Here is a 21,128-nt window from a genome sequence, read left to right as displayed (position 1 = left end):
TTTGGGGTGTTTTGCTTTGGAGCAAAGCACTCTACCTTCTGTAGGAGGCTTTACCATGACATATAAATTATTCACAAAGGTCTGCAGGCAGCAAAAGCCTAGCCAAAGTGGTTGCATATTACCAGGTTTACGTGTTTTATCCTAACAGTTTTATTCACTTGTTTATTATCTCTGATCCTTCATTAGAATATATGTTTCCATCAGCAGGCATCTTGTCCATGCCTGTTATGGATGTCTCAAGAAATATTCTTTTGAAAGAAATAATCTCTTTTAGAGGGGAAGGGTATAGCTCAGGGGTAGAGTGCATGCTTAGCATGCCCGAGGTCCTAGGTTCAATCCCCAGTACCTCCATTAACAAACAAACAGACAAACAAACAAACCAAATTGCCTCCCCTGGAAAAAAAAAAAGTAAGAAAATAATTTACAAGTCTTTGAACAAAGAAATAATCTTCTCTTTTAATGATTTTGTTTTACTTTCACATTCAGTTTTGTGACCAGATTTCTGGCAATTTTTAAGCTGTATCTCTAAACGAACTGGTTTAGCATTCACTGCCCCCAATGCTTTTTCCACGCCACCAAGCAATTCTCCCATTTTCAGCAGACAGTGACTGGGTGTGCCACAAATTTAACACAATTCTGATACGATCTCCCTGGAGACAGCATCAGATCCCACGGGTTCAGGGCTCAGTCCCACGAGATCACCCCACTTCAGATACCCATCCACCAGTCCAGGTTGTTACCTGTGCTTCCAGCTCACTGGCTGTAGATCAGAGGTTTCTATGCCCCTTTCCTCGGGCTGGGTTAATTTGCTAGAGCATCTCACAGAACTCAGAGGAAACACCTACACGTTTGCCCATTTATTATAAAGGATATTATATAGAATACATATGGGCATCCAGATGAAGTGGTCCATGGGGGGGGAGGTTTGGAAGGTTCCTGAGCACAGGAGCTTCTGCCCCTGTGGAACTGGGGTGTGTCACCCTCCGATGCATGTTCACCAACGAAGAATGACTTCTTGAAGAATGGACTACGATGGGTGAGGAAAAAATTTTCCTCCACCCTCTTACGGGTCCCTGGTTGGGTCTGAAAAGTAAACTGACAAAGACAGCTAAACAAGAGAAAGGCATACATATTTGATTAAACTTTTATGTGTGCGTGGGAACCTTCACAAAAGAATGCAGCCCCAAAGAAGTGGCCAGAGGAGGGAGTTTGTCTACAAGGGTGTAGACAAAGAAACAATAAATTCATGAAGAGTGTGACAAGACAGAGGGGTTTGGGCAAAGGGTAGTAAATGGTGAAGAAGTAGCAAGGACAATAAAGATTCATTTAACAATTTGTTTATACAAATGTCTTGGTCCCATTTCCCTTCTTCCTGGTAAAGGGAGGGGACCTTTCACAGGAAGGATTTATTTCTGCTCCCAGAAAAAAAGTGGGGGGTAGGGGGAAGTCAGAGTAAGCTTCCTGCTCCTGCTGTTTCCTCAAACCCCTTGGGTTAAGGTATTCAATATGCCAAGGTACCAACTGTTGGGAACTCCATCAGTGGAGTATATTGTACGAATCACTGTACATAAAATTGTCTTTCACACTTTACATTTAAAAAAAAAACTTGCCTGGTTATGCAATTCTCAAAAAAATCTTTGAGGCGGGTAGTGCGAGCTCTGCTGGCACTCAGAGCTGCAGGTGGAGAACTCACTTTGATCGATCAGATTAGTAACTGGTTGCAGAGGGGATGGACATGACTGTAGAGGAAAGAAATGGAACTTCTTTTTTTTTTTTTTTTCCTGTCCCTCCTTCCTCCCCAAAACACACAGAGATGGCAAGAAGTGGGGAAATTGGGGAGATATTAAGAAGTTTATAGAGGATGTAGACTGACTCTTTCAGAAAGCAGATGAGAAGGGTCTAGGGTGCTGTCTAGATCTTTTACTAGATTTTCTTGCTTCAAACTTCGACTCAAGAGGAACAGGATCACAGTTTAGAGGTTATTCACCAACCTCTTCCTCTCTCTGATCATTATCTTTCTGTTTGTAACTAGACTGTGCTTTCAGGGGCATCCAAAGCCCCCACCAACTGGACTAATTCTGGAGGTTGAGGTTTATCAGTTCCTCTAGACACACCCTTTCTTAGCAGCTTTTCTCTTTGAATTTCTTTATTGTATTTTATTTAGCCAAGTTTTTTTTTAACCACTTATTACATTGTATTGTCATTGAAAGAGGTTGCCTACTTGTCTGTCTTCTGGACGTGGAAGCATCTCAGTGGGCACAGTTTATATTCATATTTGTACATTCCATGCTTGGCCCTGAGATGAAATTAAGGCATAGGATTAATAGTCATTTACCAAAAATGACCAAATTACTAAATCACACTAGGAAAAAACAAACAAACAAACAAAACAACTCGCTTTAAAATACAAGGAGTTTGTGAGATTGCTATACCTCAAAGCATTTTAAAACACACACACACACTCACACTCACACACGAGAGCCAAATCTTTAGGATAACTTCATCTGCTTAACCATTCATTCATTCACACTGTATTGAGGCACCAGGCCCTGGGCTGGGTGTTGGCAACACAGAGATAAATGGCGACATGCAGCTCCGGAGCCGCTCAGGGACTAACAGAGAAACGGCATCTTACAGGAACTTCAGAAGGCAGGCACTAGGCTTCACTAGTTTCACAGGCAAGTAGTAATTATTTGCATATTTGCTGAATCCAGGTAGGAAAAACCCACCAGTCCCTGTTGCATCAAACGAACTTGCATCGTAGAGGAGGAGAAATGAAAATTCAGTTTTATTTTTAAAAACATCCAGGAGCAGCAGTACTACGCAGGGGAACGCATCACCCGCATCTCACGGAGCTCAACACAGTGGTCCTCACAGAGCGACCCGGAACGCAAAAATAAACATTTATTTCTATCTGAACTAAATTTATCTGAACCAGCGCGGGAGATTCCGGAAGAGTCGAAGGTGGTCAGGTTTTAGACATAACGCAGTCTCTGTGTGGAGGAGCCTGTAAACTGGGGGGGACCGGCTGCGAGCCAGGCCGCCTTAGTGGCCATAAGGTGACCTCCTCAGCGGGCCCGAGGGAGGGGGTGGGCACACTCGAGCCCTTGTCCTTGAAGGGGATTGAGCGAGCGGAGGGGAGCGGGGGGCGGTGCTCGGGTTTCCAATCACAATGGAGAAAGCTGAGAGGCGGCCGAGGGGCGGGCCCCGCCTCCTCCTGCCTCTTTGCGGATCCTGAGCCGGAGGAGACGCACGCTGCTGACATTGTCCTCTCCGGGCCACCCTTACAGCCGTCTTGGGAACTTTCTCTCCCCTGGTAGGTTTCAGCTCGCGACCCTCAATCCTGGCTCTCAGGCAAACCCAGGTGGGAAGCTCAGGGAAACCCTTGTGTAGCAAGACGGGGAGAAGGACCAGGAAGGACATCTGCGCTCCCGGGCCTGTGGCCCTGAGCATCTGGGCTCGGGTGGGGGCGGCGGGCCGTGCCCTCGGCCGGGGAGCGGGGCGGAGCAGAGGGGCTGCGATCCCTCCCCGGGCTTTGTCCGCCGCGCGCCGGGGGTCACCGCCAGCCTTGCTCGACCGGGGAACAGACTTGTCGCATTTGCAGCTAAATCCCAGGCCCTCCGTGTCCTTGATGGGCTCATGGCGGCCGCATCACCCCTGGTGTCCCGGACACGTGCTGGTGGAGCCAGGAGAGGGAGGAGGAGCCAGGTAACCCGGCAAGCCTGGCGGATCGTGAGCCTGGGTATCGGCGTCTGCAACCACGGGAATGGAGGAAGGCCCCGACTTCTGCCGGGATGAGGGTCAAGGATGACTTGAGGGCTTGGCCCTGCACGCCAGCCTCTTCCCTTCCCGGAACGATGGGCCGGTTCATCGCTGGCCTCTTCTCTTGATGCTTCGGGTGCTTTGTTTATTTGCCATTCCCGGGAGTCGAGAGTGAGAAAGGCCTAGACCTTCCCCTCTAGAGACCTTCTCCGAGGAGCTGTGTGCTTGCCGCTTCCCCTTGTGATCTGCGCTCTGAGCTGCGGGCGCGGAGAGGAAGAGGTGGCGCGTGGGTGGCGGGCAGTGCCGGCTGCAGTGCAGCGCGGCGCGGCGGCAGGGGGCGGCCGAGAGCCGCACTTTTTAGTGGAGGAATTGGACGGCGAGACTGGGCTCTTGAAAAGGTTCGCATTGAGAGATGGTCTGCAAAGTGGATCTTTGTTCCTGAACTTAAGGCACGGGTTCGTTTCTGATGATTTAGATCTACGAAAGGGGCAGGGTGGTAGGGATGTAAAGGACCAAGAATAGGAGGTTGTTTTTTACCCCATTTATCATTCCTTTTCCTTACAAGCCACCACTTTGATCTTGGGACAGGCCTATGTGTAACATAAAACATTTTCTTCTAATTTCTTACAACTCCTATCAAAGAACCCCTATTAAGGAAAAATTTATATTTTTAATCATTTTTTCTCCAGAAAGGTCTGAAAGGAAATCTGTACTGGCTCAAGCCTCTACATCGTCATTTCTGAAATTCCCCGGATAGTTTGAAAGATCTATCTGAACAACTAATCTGTTTCTGTAACAGTCTTTCTGGATTTGGGTTTTCCACTGCTTTCCTGGCTCCTCTGTATACCTAAAGGATCTTACACCAACCAACGAAAATAACATGGTGAAGAAACACTGCATTTGTGTCTTTCTTCAAGAGAAGCAGGATTCTTTCTTCTGATTCTGCTCAAGATGTAGGACGTGTGTGACCTGTTAAGGTCGTCTAACTATAGAACAAAATAGTTGTTAAGCAGTTGTCTCCGAATTCAAGTACTTTATTCCAGCTCAGAGCCTAACTCTTACTTAACATATACAATTACTACACTAGGTTTTGTTACTTAGTTCATTGCATAAAAGAAACAGAAAACCAGACTGGGAGGCAGGGGTACAATTGGAAACAGAGACAGTGTCTTCTGACGGTCTAGCATTAAAAGTAAAAGGCAGGCACAAATAATAGACATTATATCGGGATGTAATTATAAATGAAGCTTGATTCTGAAGGTAGGGCTTGTTCGTGATCTGTACCCTTTCTTTGTTTAATAAGGTAAGGTAATACAGTAAATTTTACCATTTGTTTTAGTTATCCAGAAAACACATCTAATTATCTGATGGCATAGATAAATTTGATGTTACTGTATAAATATTTTCTAACATTACAATTTTTTGATTTTTTTTCTTTAATGACTAGAAAGAAACTGACACAAAGGCTGATATTCCCCTAAGGTGACCCCACCCCCACCCCCCCACCCAAAAAAAAGTGTATTAAGTATCTGCCCACATTCCAATAAGCTTCCAAGGTGCACTAAAAGGAACTCAGTAATATATATATATTTTTTTTTTGCAGATTTTGCACAAACATTATTTGACACTGTATTTAAGCACACATTGTATGCTCAGTACACTGTGACAAATTTTAAGTGAGACTTAAGTAGAAGAAAATAGAAGAACCTTATCTTCTAAGAGTGACAATAAGTGATAATGATAAAGGGTCCTTATCTTCTAAGAGTGATAATAACCGTAGGTAATAAAGATCATATTATAACTGGCCATTCTTTGAGACCAAGCTTACATATGGGTTAATACTGAGCCCCATCTTGTTACCCTTAAATACTTTATAGGGAGTGTAGAAACAAATCAGACAATTTAAATATAAGAATTCATGATTTTTAGCCAGTAAATGAGTAACCACAAAATTGTTGCAACTTTGTTAAATACTACCAAAAACTCAGAAGCTGAACAAACCAAATTCTAATGGGCTTCATAGAGGTTTTTTGTTTTGATTAAATACTTTGAGTAAATCACATGGTTCTTTAACATATATTCTGTGTTCTAGAATATCATTGGGTTCATTTTATTTTATTTTCTTAAATCTTTTAAATTTTGAATTTGATTTACAATGTTGTGTTAGTTTCTGGTGTACAGCATAGTGATTCAGTGATACATATTCTTTTTCATGTTTTCCATTATAGGTTATTAAAAGATAATATAGTTCCCCATGCTATACAGTAGGACCTTGTTTATCTATTTCATATATAGTAGCTTAATGCAAAAGTAACATAAGGATTGTTCCCATTTATGGTTCACTGTGGATGCATGTATAATATTTTCTTTTCTTTCAGTGCACAATGGCAACTCTTAAGGAAAAACTGATTGCACCAGTTGCAGAAGAAGAGGCAACGGTTCCCAACAATAAGATCACTGTAGTGGGTGTTGGACAAGTTGGCATGGCGTGTGCCATCAGCATTCTGGGAAAGGTACCTTTCAGGAACTCCATGCCCGATAGACAGTTTCGGCCTGTGGCACTTGACGGTTTTATTGTATCTTTAAAGGTTTCTTTTTTTTTTTTTTCCTGAATAATTTGAAATAAGTTGTAGACATCATGATACCCTTTGATACGTGAGCCTGTATCTCCTGAGAGCATGACATTCTTGCTGACACAGTTGAGTTACTACACTCAGGGAATTTGATGGTGATACAATGCTATTACCTCATATACGGTACCCAGATTAAAAGTTCTCCAACTGTCAAAAGCATGCCTTTTATAGCTGTTGTCACTCCTCGTCCAAGATCATATATTTTACATACTTGTCATCTCTGCTCTTTAATCTGGACCTTACTCAACCTTTCCTTGTCTCATGTTTATGATATTTTTGTAGAATCCTCGTCAGTTTTTGAAAGCATCCCTCAGTTTATGTTGGTCTGATGTTTCCTTGTGATTAGGATCAGGTTAGATTTGGGGCTGAGTTTATGATCAGGTGATGGTGTGTCCTTCACGACGCCCCACATCAGGAGGCGTGTAATGTCCAGCTTGACTTGTTTCTGGCAGTGCCCAAGAATCCTCTGGGTGAAGTGCTAACTGCAAGCTTTCTCCCCTGCAAAGATCCCTTTGCCCTTTATAATTAACACATAGTCTGCACAGTGGCTTTTTAAGGTCGTGGAAATGTCCTATTATTTCCCTCAAACTTCTACCCAATAGTTTCAAATTGAAGTAATTTCCAAACTTACAGAAAATTTGCGAGAATAGTTAAAAAAAAATAAGGTAGAACTTGCATATTTACTTCACCCAGATTTACCAATTCTTAATGTATTTCTGTGTGTGTGTGGACTTTTTTCTGAATGATTTGAGAATAAATGCAAGCATACCCTTCAGTCTATCTGTCAGAGTACATGTCCTCAGAATAGGACATATTCTCACATAATCAGTGCAAATGATCAACATCAGGAGATTTAACACTAATACCACACTACTAGCCCCTTCCTCTCCTCGTGACTGTATTTTCCCCATAAACCTCCGTAGACTTTTAATTTGCCTCCTACATTCTGGCTTTCCCTCACTGAACTGATCCTGGTTCTTTCTGAAGGCTGTCTTAAATGTTTTTGGTGGTGGGGGAACCCCTCCCCACCAAACGCCGCTGCCTTAGCCCAGTGGAGTGAGCTGTCCCTTTGTATTGTATGCGAAGGCTGCTTGAGTGACACCTAGCCAAACATCCCTCTCTTTACAAAGCTTACATTCTAAAGGGACAAATTCTGAATCTTCCCTGAGAAAAAGTCATCAGGAAATCAACCAAAATCTCTAGTGTGCACCAGTGAAAGTTCTATTCCTTTGCATTTTTTTTTTAAAGCTCGCTGGAATTGACGAGGTGCCCGTGATTGTGGGTGCGGTTTCCCAAATCACAGGGAATTTGTCGTCTCAATTTAGTGCTCACTGGTCATAGCCCGAGAAGTGAAAAGTAATCAAGCTTACATTTCTTTTAAAATATTTATTATGGACCGTGTTTTAACTAAAATGCTTCATTTCAAACAACAAGCTCAAGAAAGGGGAACTGTTTGTGTCCCGTGTTCAGTGGAGGTGGCCGAGGCTCAGAGGGATGGAGGGCCTGCCTGTGGCCACACAGCTGGTGGTGACAGAGCTCTGAACTCTTCCAAGGCACTGAACTCTTCTGGTGACTTGCAGCTTCTCTTTATTCTATGCTAGTACTGAGGCAATTAACAACATATTAAATGTACTAATAAAGGACTAGTGGGAGATTTTTCATTCCTCTTGCTAATCTCAAAATTTTGACTTTTCAGGGAACTATTTCAGAGCTGTCATGACTATAAGGAGTATCTCTCCTCTTTGGTAAATAATTTAAGTGCAACTCGGTCTGCAGTTATATAATACTTTGGCCCAATTCAGGTGCTCGAGGGAACAGACCCGGCTTCTAACACAGTAGGAGTCTTCCAATTTAGCTGCTGTGAGGGCTGGACTGCCTTGTCCAAAGACCATTTTACTAATTAAAAGTGTTTTAAATCTTAATCTTAATGGGGACTTTAATCTTAAAGTCGAAATTGCTAATAATAGTCAGTAAGGATTATAAACCCCACTGGTTTAATAAAAAAGGGAGCTAATAACAGTGGTACTTAGATGTCTGTGTGTTACCCAGAAGTTCTAGGGGGTGTGACATCTCTAGGGGACTGTTGGAAAGAAAAAAGAAACTCAGAAAGATTAAGCACCTGGATTAAGAGCTCAGAGACCAGCAGTGCCAGATCCGGTGTTTTGAGCCCGTCACCAGTGTGCTTTTCAGAGGGGTCACACTGATTGGGCCCAGAAAGTGAGTGAAGCAAGGGCACCAGGTTAGAGATGAGCAGGCCTGGGAAGGCAGCTGAGGCTCCCAGCCCACTGTCCCACCATTACAAAGACTCGGGTGTTTCCTGCTGCTTTGCCCACTCCCCCCATCCTCACTGCCAACCTAGTAACCATAGTGAGCGTTTATAAAAATAGTAGTAGCTCCCCTACTTAAAACTTTCCGATGGTGTCACAGCGCCCGTCGATGACAAGCATACATAAAATGTGGTCTGTCAGGGTGACTCCCTGCCTGACTCTCAGAGCGAGGCAGGTGCACAACTCCAGGGGGCGCCTTCCAGTGCAAGGTGGTTGTACTGCCTCTCACTTCACCCCTTCTGCCCTTTTTCTTCAAAACACTGAGCCCATTGCTACTTAAATCTTTTTAGTGCTTGATTTCCCTTCTCCTGGAATTGTCTGCCCTGGACCATCAGAGTCAACTCTCTCCTGTCGTTTGTATCACACTTTTGTGGGAGGGCCTTCCCTGACCATCCAATACAGGGTAACGCCCTTCCAGTAACTTAAAAAAATTTTTTTAATTTATTTTTTATTAAAGTATGGTTGATTTACAATGTGTTAGTTTCTGGTGTACAGCCCAGTAATTCAGTTATATATATATATATATGTATTCTATTTTGTATTCTTTTTCATTGTAGGTTTTTATAAGATACTGAATGTAGTTCCCAGTGTTATACAGTAGGACCTTATTGTTTATTTATTTTATACATAGTAGTTTATATCTGCTAAACTCCTAATTTATCCCCCCACCCCCACCCACTGCCTTTCCCTTTGGTAACCATAAATTTGTTTTCTGTCTGTGAGTCTCTGTTTTGTCATAAGTTTGTCATTTTTTTGGATTCCAAATATACGTGACATCATATATTTGTCTTTCTCTGACTTACTTCACTTAGTGTGATCGCGTCTAGGTCCATCCATCCTTTCAGTAGCTTTAACATCACCCTGCCTTATGCTGTTTATAGCACTTCCATCCTCAGAATCATCTCTGCTTAGTTCCTATTCCCTCCCTGGTACATTCCATGAGAGCAGGCACTTTGCCAGATTTGTTCATTACTGTGGTCCTTAGCAGTAGAATATTGCCTGGCACATTCAATAGTAAATATGCATTAAATAAATGAACATCCGTGCTACTACGAAACTGCACACACACGGTCCAGTTTTGATCAAAGCTTTTCCTTTCTTCGTGGCTTCTGCGCCCCTCTACCAACCACAAGCTCTGTTTCAGCCGCCGAGATCCCGGCATGTTGTCAGGGATCTGACATACAGAGCTTCCATGAGGTCATTCAACTGTTAGGCTCGATCCAGCTGGTTTTGATTTGAGTGTCTGTTCATGACTCAGTTAATTGTAACCACATTCCTGCGGTATGAACACAGCATCTGAAGTCTCTTAGAAGGAGCGATGTAATAATACACACAATACAAAGTAGTGTTTGCAGTCCGGGACTTGGCTTAAAAGTGGGACTTAATTAGAATTTGGTGTTTATATGAAAATAGACAGGTTCATGGAACAAAATAAAAGCCCAAACAGTATTTAATAAAAAGTGGCATTTCAGAGGAGAAGAAAAAATTTTGAATAAAATGGTGCTTGTCCTTTTAGCTAATTATTTGGAAAGAATTATATCTTTTCCTCCCACAAAATGTCATGCAGACTGAACATCTGAATATAAAAATACAACCTTCAGATATTAAGGCATGGGCAGCAGGAAGTTACTAGCTGAGAGGACCCAGAGATGGGTTATGGCCGTGTCTGGTCCACATAGGATTTTAGATTAAGAGATATTTACTTTGTAGTATGTAGAACAAGGTTTCAATAGTGATGTCCTTGGCTTCCAACTGACATTGTTCCTTAACAAGTTACTGCTTTTGCTCTGAATCTAAGCCTTGGTGTATCAAACATTTAAGAACATATTTACAGCTTAAGTGGATTATGCATATGGTCAATTCATAGGCTGTTATACAATATGTGAATACAGGGGGAGATTTATTTAAGCCAAAGTGTCTGTACTTGGTTATCTGTCTTCTATTTGCCTGCCTCCCACTGGGAGGATATTCAGTTGTGCAGATGCAGCTAAATTCAGCACTGCAATTATTTTCTGCAAGTGTTGGATCTCTTCCTTCCTTGCCAGCTGAGTCTGTGCTTCTCAGCCAATTCTCTGCCCACTGAAACAAAAGACAGGATCTGAGATCCGGTGACATCCTTTTCCACTTAAGCCCCAAATTGTTGTGCCCTGTTGACTTCAATAGTGCACACGTGATGTTCCCAAAATAAGAGTGATGTTCCTGGTGCTCAGGACCTTGACCACACTGTTAGTTCATAAGTTCTTTTGTATGGATTTAGGACATACGAGACACAAATGAAGCTTGGGTGTCATCTTGTCGGAGGCTGCAGAGCAGCAAAACCGTTGTAAAAGCGTTAAAACACCTGTTGAAGTGAAAATGGGTGAACATTAATGCCAATATTTGACTGTACATGGAAATGAGAAAATATTTACCAAGTAATCCTCAGCTTGTAAAAGGGCCATTTCAGAAGTCTGCAAGTGAATCAGTTGCTCAGAACTGAGAACACATTCAGTCACAGGGAGGCTTGAGTCTCAAGGAAACCCTCACAAACCAGCCCACTGAAGACACTCCTTGAAGCCGGCTCCCCATGGGGATTCTAGAGACAGGGGGCAGTGTTGGTCCGTTGGCTCCTACCGGGAGCTGGACCTCCTTTGTTGGCAAGCTAAACTAGGTCAGGTTTTCTTATTGGCCTCCACACCTCTCTTTGCTTTCCCTCTGCTGCTCAATGCCTCCCTGACCCTCCAGCTCCACCCTGGATTATTCTATTTTATTCTTCCAAGTGCTTCCTGATCCCCAGTTACTTAACGCTTCCCATCCACACCCTTCATCTGAAGAGCTGATCACACTGTTCTTAGAAGACGTATTTGCATTTTTAAGTGTGATAGGTCATACTACACTAGTCATTTTGCTAACTGCCCTAAACCCAGTAAAGGCAAGGGTTCTGATGATGTTTCAATGGGAAGGATAACTACTTTTTAAAGCGTTTGTAAATTATGAGATTCTCCCAAGATAACTGTCTTTAAAAGCTGAAAGCTTATTTAGATACAACTAAATAGACACCTTCCCCCATCATTTTTCCAAGAAGAAAAGACCAAGGACTTGCTGAAGAATGTATGTGATTGTTGATTAAGGGTTTTACTTTGGATGAATGGTCCAGTATGACAATCGGAATAGAAAAAGAGACTGGGCAGGTTTGGATGGATCATGTCTAGAGAATTTACTAGACCCCGACTCCCTGTGTCCACAGAACTCTTTCCTGTGTCCACAGAACTCTTTCCTTTCCCCATCAGGACATTTGAGTTGGTCAGAGCCAACTTGAGGATTCCTAGTTTCAACCAGGGCTTCAAATCCTACTCTAAAGTGAGCTCAGCCTCTTGATGGTATAAACTAAATCTGCCCTCTCAAAACCCCTCCATTCCGGAGGTGACCTCTGGGGTGAACACGCTGTGCAAGACTGTTTCTGGGTCTGTTGAGTCTCATCTTCACACCCCCACCATTAATGTGAAGACTTGTGCTCTCAGAGGTCACTGTTGAACCAAGCTGGATTCATGTCTACATATTCTTCAAGCAATTTGTACTGTGCTAGTGGAGAATGAGAAGGTGAAATTCTGAAAAACTGGTATCCTAAATATTAATAATTCATTACTCGAGACGTTTTATCTTGAAATTGCTTAAAGAGCACACTTAACTCCACAGTAATTCCCAGTTTTTAGAATTTGGTACTTGGCCTTTTAAAGGCTCTCTGGCTGGTACTGTGAGCTGTGGTGTCCTCCGGTGGCTTAGGGCACTAACCTGTTTCTGTGTTCACAGTCTCTGGCTGATGAGCTTGCTCTTGTGGATGTTTTGGAAGATAAACTCAAAGGCGAAATGATGGATCTGCAGCATGGGAGCTTGTTTCTTCAGACACCCAAAATTGTGGCAGATAAAGGTAGTGGTGATTTCATGCCCCAAGTGGTCACGTAATGTGTTAATGTCCTCACCCCTTGAAAGAAAATTGGTCTCTCCATCCTGGTGAATCTAGTGCTGGCAGTTTCTTCTTTCCTTCTGGGTCCAAGTCATCCTCAAGGACAAAGACTAGCGGTACCTCTCTGTAAACCCTGCCCCACGTGTCTTCCATCCATATGATGCATAGCGTTTTGGGAAACTGTATCCTGAATCTTGTTTACACGTACCTGAGAATAGGGATGTTTTCGATCTGAAAAAAAAAAAATTTGCACAAAGTAATCTGAGTACCTTGAAGAAGCTAAATAAATTCATATTCTCTGTCCTGGATTTAGCACATTTAGGAAGAGATGCTGCCCACCACAGCATGGCTGTGCCTAAAGATAGAGAAATGTGGGCCTCTGAAGTAATTTCTCACCATACTACTAATAATAGCTGTTACTCGTTGAATATTAGCATTCTGGGTGCTGTGTGAAATGTGCTGCATGTCCCATCTTCACAGCAACCCTACGAGAGGTAACCCTGTTGCCTCCATTTTATGGGAGAGAAAACTGATAAAAGTATTAATAACAGTCAAGTCACGTAACAACAGGGTTTAATTATATCAGTCATCCAGAGCTGTTGGGTCTGATGATCACATGAAATCTCAATGTCTGTATAATTTGGGAAAGGTACACTTCCTTAAGAAAAAAATAAAATATTCTCTAGAGAAACGTACTGTTTAAAGTGAACACGCTTCTTTAAAATATTGAGTATTAGAAATTAATTTCTAGCCAAGAACAAACACTCAAGTGCTTCCTTCCCTTCACAGACTGAATTAACATTAACTGAATTAACAAGGCTGCAGTTACCCTGAAATTGGTTTTGTGTTGGAGGGCAGCCTGTTGAACTTTGGACTCACTGTTTATACTTTGTATCACTGACAATCCAATGTTCTCTAAAGCCAATAGCAATTCGACTTTGCTAGCTGAAACATCATTTAGGGCCTTCTATATTTCCTGGGTTCATTTTCTGAGCCAGCGTCCTGATTGGAATGTTTCCACGTCCCTCGAGCATTGCATGCAGTTCAACCCCTTTACAATGCAGAAGACATCATTCTCACCAGCTTCTAGAAGCTTATGAATGTTCAGATTTCTAAAGCATATCATATGGCATGTTTTGAGGAAGGGTTGTGTGTAAATTGCCTTTTTCTCCTCTCCTTCAAGATTACTCTGTGACCGCCAATTCCAAGATTGTGGTGGTGACTGCAGGAGTTCGCCAGCAAGAGGGGGAGAGTCGCCTCAATCTGGTGCAGAGGAACGTTAATGTCTTCAAGTTCATTATTCCTCAGATCGTCAAGTACAGTCCTGATTGCATCATAATTGTGGTTTCTAACCCAGGTATTAATCATCATGGTGCCTTAAGAATTGGTTCTGTTTAAAATCACTATTTAAGTTTTTTGCTGTTTTGTTTTTTTTTTTTTTTTTTTTTTGAACTTAAAAATCTGTTTTGGTGTTCACTGGCAGAAGGAATTCACGTGTCTTCTGTTGTTGGCCACGAAAGAGTAATGTGTGCAAAACAAATGGCAGTGTCCCAGGCCCAGTGTTTAAAAATGTGAGAGGAGTTTTATATAAAACAGTTTCATCTGCTTGCTTTATCTGGGTCTGTGTGGCGTCTAAAAGCTTTAAAAATTTCTATAAAGATATCCTGGCATGCATCATGAAACATTTGAATATGGTTTCAATTGGGAAGGAATATTTTAGCATATTTGACCTTCTGTTTTCCAGAAAATGCATTCTAGTCTCCTTATCTCTCAAATTCTTCAAAATTGAATAGGATTGAATTGGAAGAGTTTAAGAAAGCCATGAATTAGTCCAGGTTTAAAGACAGAAATGGGCTGTATTGATGAATAAAAATGTGCTTAACACCAAATATTGTGACTTAAAACTTCTGGTTAGAAAGAATTGCTTTTTTTTTTTTAGCCTAAACAGTCAAAATTCAGTCTCTATTTCACACATTCGCCTATAATTTGCCACCAAGCTTACTACTGATAGGTGAGCATAGTGGACACATTGATAAAATGGTAAAACTGGTTGCCTCTGATTCTTCACATGAGAAAGACTGTGATAAAAGCCAGGAGGAGCCTGATAATTTTCGGGATAATGAGAGTTGGGAGCCAGCAAGACCAGAGGTTATTTTAGTACTATTCTCTGCAATCCTGGATTGGAGTTTCCTAAATACTTAAATCTTGCTTCTAAAACTTCTCTTAAACATAGAGTGGCGGATAGGCGTAGAGCAGGAATGGCAAACAACAGGCATGTAAGAAGTTGCCCCATCCCATGCCAAAGACTGACATTAGTAACTGGTTATACAACTTTACTGGTATAGCTTCAAAGTCTTAACTCTCCAGGGAGTCACTCCTACTGAATCAGAGTTGCCCAGGAAGAGTTTATAACATCCAGGCCAAAATGACCCGAAAGCATCCCAGCTGGCGTCTATATTTGAGGGTGGAGGTGGAGACTAGTCTTCCTGTGTGCTCAACTTCCTCCTTTTTTACAGCTTAGCCTGGAAGTGCTATGATCCTCTCTAGACCAGCAGGTCATTAAGTAACGATAGAAAACGTTAATACGTTTTATTATCACATTTGTTTACTGACTGGTGTCTTAGGCCCAGGGAAACAGAGTAGCAGGCCTCGGTACTTTAGTAACCAACAGCTTTTCATTTTTTTTTTTTAATTGAGGTATAGTCAGTTTACAATGTTGTAACCAATAGCTTTTGGTTTATGTTGACAGTCATTATAAAGTGTTAGAATTAGAAAAAACTGAAGTGACGATCTAATTCAACTGTTTCTCTTTCCACCTATAGGAAATTAATTAATCTGCAAGGTTCTTATGTATTCCTCTTTCAAGTGACATTGTAAATAAAAAACCGCAGTGTTGCATTTTTCATATTTTTACAATCTTTTTTTCTTTGTCCATGGATCAGTGGATATTTAGTAATGGTGTTAATAATAATCACATTTAAAGGAACAAATATATATAATTCAGTTCTTAAAATTTGAAAACAACATCAATGTCCTACAATAGAGTAATGGTTTAAAAATGTGGCATCTGTAAAATGGGTATAATCTCTCTTAATATAAAGCTTAAGTGTTGTTTCTTGTCTTTTGTAACCCATTATCTCTAACTATGAAAGTCAAGTATTTACCTCTTTCTGGACACATCTTATTTAGGGGGTGGGGCAGTGGGAGAGAGGAAACCCTGGCACCCACTAATTGCCATTAGCAGTTGAAATCAGTTTTGATTTACTTACACACATATATTTTTAAACCTTTTAGTGGATATCCTCACATACGTTACCTGGAAACTAAGTGGATTACCCAAGCACCGTGTGATTGGAAGCGGGTGTAATCTGGATTCTGCTAGATTCCGCTACCTAATGGCGGAAAAACTTGGCATTCATCCCAGCAGCTGCCACGGATGGATTTTGGGAGAACATGGCGACTCAAGCGGTAAAAAAAAAAAAAAAGAAGAAAAGATATTTACTGTGTCCGTATGGTATTGTTTTTGACCTTCTGAGTTTTTTGTTTGCTTTTTACATTTTATTTTTATATGTTCTCACATACTTCACATTACAGAGAAGTAATTGTGGCAGGATACTTTGATACTAAGTAAATACTTATTGTGTCCATGAAATGAAATAGAATTAAACCATTCTCATCATTACATGGATCTCATGGGCTTAATCAAAGACCATGAAAATGCCCTAGTCTTCTCAACAAGTACCCTGAATTTGCAAAATTACGGATGAAAAGCGATCTTGTTTGGCCACGAGCAGCTTTGCACTTCATTGCTTTTCGAGCCTTCACACCCCGACTCCCCCAGGCCTCTGCTCATATTTCCTAAATCTACAGTGTTCTTCAAAGGTCCCTGAGGCACACATACTTATTTTTCAGGATCTGGTTCAAATGCCTATTTTTTGTAGCCCTTTCTGGCACTCTTTCCCTACATTTATGTTCTATGACACTTTCTCCAGACCTCTGTGAGAGCATGTTCCATTGCTTTACTGTCCTTTACTTGCCTGTTTTGGTGCATCAAAACCTCCAAAAGATTTAGTCAAGGATGGACAGCACCTTTGGGAGCAAGCTTGGAAGGAAATATTTGATCTGGTTAAGACCAGAGAAATTCACTGTGGTTACATGGAGTTTCTTTTGAGAAAGAGACTGAACTTGGGGCATGAGAAGAGGTAATTAGACTTAGATTATCTTCAGGTTTTATCCAAGAATTCTTTTTTTACTTCACTTTAGGGAAAAAAGAGGGGGGCTTATATTTGAAAAATAAGCAGGCGGAAAGTTAAGAATTCCTCAAACCCAAAAGTTGAGGATAGTCCAGAACTAGAATCCCTTAGAATTTCACAAACTAGAGAAAGGCACGAATTCCTCCGTGTCTGTAAGTATAACACAGCAATTCTATTTTCACGAAAATGGTTGAAAGTTAAGAGGTCAGATGTGTAGATGTGTGGCTATCTGAAGGCAGATGTCAGCCTTTTGGGGGAAGAATATTATGTCAGTTGGAGCAGTTAAAGTGGATAACTTAGATCAGGGGTGAAATCTGGACTAAGAGAAGATTTTTTAAAAATTGTGTCAGAGCTAGATAGAATGTTCATCTTCTTTCTCTTTTTTTCCCCCTCTACAGTGGCTGTGTGGAGTGGGGTGAATGTGGCAGGTGTTTCTCTCCAGGAACTGAATCCAGAAATGGGAACGGACAATGACAGTGAAAACTGGAAGGAAGTGCATAAGTTGGTGGTAGAGAGGTCAGTGGAAGGGGGCCTGACTTAAGATGATTAATTTCATCTTCATTAGACAATATTAAGAACACTCTCCATGGCTGCCTGCTCAGATAAACTCTTCACAGCTAAAAGAGGCAAGACGAGCTTCTACTAGGCTAGTCCCCCTGGGGAAGCAGACATTTTTCTAGAGAACTTCTGTTGTAGAAGTAATGGGAGCATAACGTGGAATTAACTGAGAAAGGCTTTCAAAATGCCTCCTCTTGACGAATAAGGCTGACTTGTTTAGAAGTTAAATCCAGAATTGCCCAAAATACTTACTGGTTGATTGCTGAAAGTGTTCAAGCCGTGCTCTATTTACCTTTCCACACCCAACCAAGGATACCCTTTTCCCCTCTTTTTTTAAAACTTATTTTTTATTAATAACCATCCTCTCTATGAGCTTCGTGTTTATCATAAAATAAGGTGTCGTTTTGCAGTAGAATAAAGAATGCAGGTTTAGATTCAAATTACAGCACTGATACTAACTAACTGTATATATATTGGTTGGGGGGGGGCATGTTTATTTCTTTTTAATGGAGTCCCTGAGGATTGAACCCCATTCCCTGTGCATGCTACACATGCACTGTGCCACTGAGCCATACCCTCTCCCCGTCTAACTGTACATATATTCTTGGGAAGCCATTTAACCTTTGAGCTGAATCTCAAGTTTTCTCATCTGTAAAATCATAAGGTATTAAAAATTATTGCAAAAGTTGGATTAAAGCACACATACTTATCACTGATGAGCATTCAACGAATGTTAGCTTTGCAGAGAGTTCTTACTGAGTTCTCAAATATGGAATAATTTTGCTCAATTTTAATGACTTTTTCAAGCTCTTTTTTTGTTTTCCAAGAATTTGACCTGTAAATGGAGGAAAAAACTCTTTAAAAACTTGAAAGTATTTTAGAATTTCATTAACATAAACCCTTTATTTTATAAATGAGAAAACTAGGGCTCACCCAGGTAATGAAACTTTCCCCGGGTCTTCTAGTCAGTCATAGATTGCATCAAATCCCAATTTTTCCAATACCAAGTTACTCCTGCCACCTGCTTCTCAAGTACAAGTGCCTTCGTGGGTTTCAAAGTGTTCAGTTTGTTCTTAGAAAATTGCCAGGCAAGGTTGTTGTCTCTTTGCTCTTAAGTTAGTTGGTCATAGTATTTTAGGTGACAATAGTTAGTGACCTCCAAGAGACCTTAAATTAAGGTATATTTTGTCCTTTAAATGTGATGGTCCTTTTACTTTCTTTATGCCCTGATTTCATTAATATCTTTGGAAATATGTTTATGAATAAGATAGGTTGGAAAATGTACATTTTTACCACTGGCCCTTTATAAATATTCACTTATACAGTAAACTATTTAAATTTTTCAAAGCATTTACATAGCACCTACCATGTAGTATTTAAATTTTAAACGTTTTACATAATTTTAACTCATTTAACCAACTTATGAAGTAGGTACCATTGCTATCTTTATTTTACAAAAGCAGACACCGAGACAGGTAGGTTAAATTATTTACTCAAGATTATACAGTTAAGTGACAGAGCAGGAGTCAAACCCAGAGTCTGATTTTGATGATTATTGATTCTGGTTTCAATGATTTCTTTTATGAATTTTTTTAAAATTATTATTTCTTAGTGCCTATGAAGTCATCAAGCTGAAGGGATACACCAACTGGGCTATTGGACTAAGTGTGGCTGATCTCATTGAATCCATGTTGAAAAATCTCTCCAGGATTCACCCAGTGTCAACGATGGTGAAGGTAAACTGTTAGGAAATATATGATTTCTAGCATAGTATTTTTTAGGAAGATTAAGAAGGACCAGATAAAGTCTCAGTCCACACTTGTTTCTTCATGTCAAAGTTTTATGGAAGCTTCTCCTTTCCAACAAAAGTTCAGAGCAACAAGGGCAAGGAATTTACAGAGCTGAGACATTGAATATATTTTTCCATTTCTCCCTCGTATGATGTGGCAAACTGAATATTAACTCTGAGTCAACACATCCTCAGGTGATCACCTGAATAATTTCTATAGTTTCATTTCAATTTGGTGTATTAAACAATAGATGGATTTTGATGTATGTAATGCATGTGATACCTTAGCAAATATAGTTTAATTCAAAAGCTATGGAACGGTTAAGTAGAAACCATTTTTAAATAAAACTAAAATTGTATTAAAGCATTGTCTAAAATAACTCATTTTCCTCAAGTCAGTGGCAGGGGTGAAAGAGAAGGGAAAATGCAGTAGATTAAAAGAAACACACAAAAGAGAAAGAAGTATTTGAGGATAAAACATGGTCAGATTTTTTTTCTTAACATACTATAGAAGAAAAAGTTAAAAGCAAGTATGGCAAAAATTGGATAATTACTGAGTCTTATTGCACATAGAGGAATTGCTTTTTTCTCTACTTTGGTGTATGTACAAAAATTTTGGAAGTTAATTTTCGAAAAATATATTAAAGTAATTTGATTCTCATACTTAAATAATTTAATTAATTATATAGTTAAATTGATCCTGTGAGTGAATTACTTAAGAAAAACTCGTAGTCTTTTGGAAACTGTACTATTCTCCCAACAATTCTTGGATGCTGCAAGAATCTTACCATTGAGTGGCTTCCAACTGCTAGCCTGCACCTTGTAGGTCGGCTATCCCCTGAAATTCTCTCCTTAACTGAAGAATTTTAAGAAACTGAAGATTTCATGAAACAAAGCCCAGTAAGAACCACAACTGAATGCAATTTAATTTGAAGACATGTTATCAAAGCAGAGAGGTGTCAATAGTTCGATGAAGTATTCATTACTTTCATATAAATTTCTAGTTTTATCATCATGTATATTTGTAAATGCTGTGTATAAAGTCTAATTCAGCATGTAAATGTTAGGGAAATACAGGCCTGTCCGTGATTTAAAAAAACTAAAGAATGAGTTTACGCTTGCCAAATTTCCTGCATTTCCTTCTGTTCTAACCTAGGACCTGTGATCATTCTTAGTTGCGGTTTCATTCCTTAATCTGAGTCTTTTCTTGGTCTGGCAGGGGATGTATGGCATTGAGAATGAGGTCTTCCTGAGCCTTCCATGTATCCTGAATGCTCGGGGACTGACCAGTGTTATCAACCAGAAGCTGAAGGACGAGGAGGTCGCCCAACTCAAGAAAAGTGCAGACACCCTGTGGGACATCCAGAAGGACCTAAAGGACCTGTGACTACTGGCTTCTAGTTCTAGGCTGTAGAAACTTAAAAACTACAGTGTGATTAGCCATGAGCCTTTAGTTTTCATCTATATACATGGGGCACAGCTTGCTTTTATCTTCCTAAATCTGTGAATCTGGGTTCACAGAATCAAAGCCTGTGCTTGGTTTAATGCTTGCAATATGAGTCCTTGAACAAATAAAATTAACGATCGTAGTGTGCTTCTGTCTCTGGAATTCTTTGTTTCACGGTTTCTGAAAGATCTCCGTCAGTTTTTCAAATAGTTCTTTCCCTGTGTCAGAAATTTACCTAATTTCTATCATCTATGTTCCATCTTCTCTCCTCCTTCCACTGAGAAGTACAACAATTCTTTGTCACAACATGTGTGACGGTTTTGTTGCTGAGCCTATGGTTACCGTTTTTTCTTAAAGGATTTAATTTTTTTTAGAGCAGGTTTAGTTTCACAGCGAAACTGAGAGGAAGACAGAGA

General features: G+C 40.7%; 1 protein-coding gene across 1 annotated transcript; it reads left to right on the top strand.

Annotated features, from left to right (window-relative positions):
• Nucleotides 1-3,178: 3,178 nt before the first annotated feature.
• Nucleotides 3,179-20,859, top strand: LDHB (lactate dehydrogenase B). The gene is made up of 8 exons (XM_010988828.3): nucleotides 3,179-3,316; nucleotides 6,141-6,275; nucleotides 12,512-12,629; nucleotides 13,849-14,022; nucleotides 15,960-16,133; nucleotides 17,317-17,434; nucleotides 19,089-19,212; nucleotides 20,485-20,859. The coding sequence occupies exons 2-8, from the start codon at nucleotides 6,147-6,149 to the stop codon at nucleotides 20,650-20,652; spliced, it is 1,005 nt and encodes a 334-aa protein (XP_010987130.2). The 5' UTR covers nucleotides 3,179-3,316; nucleotides 6,141-6,146; the 3' UTR covers nucleotides 20,653-20,859.
• The last annotated feature ends 269 nt before the right edge of the window (nucleotides 20,860-21,128 follow it).

The sequence above is a fragment of the Camelus dromedarius genome, chromosome 25 (genome assembly GCF_036321535.1).
Source record: "Camelus dromedarius isolate mCamDro1 chromosome 25, mCamDro1.pat, whole genome shotgun sequence".
NCBI classification, from domain to species: Eukaryota; Metazoa; Chordata; class Mammalia; order Artiodactyla; family Camelidae; genus Camelus; species Camelus dromedarius.
This window is presented reverse-complemented; position numbering and strand designations above follow the sequence as displayed.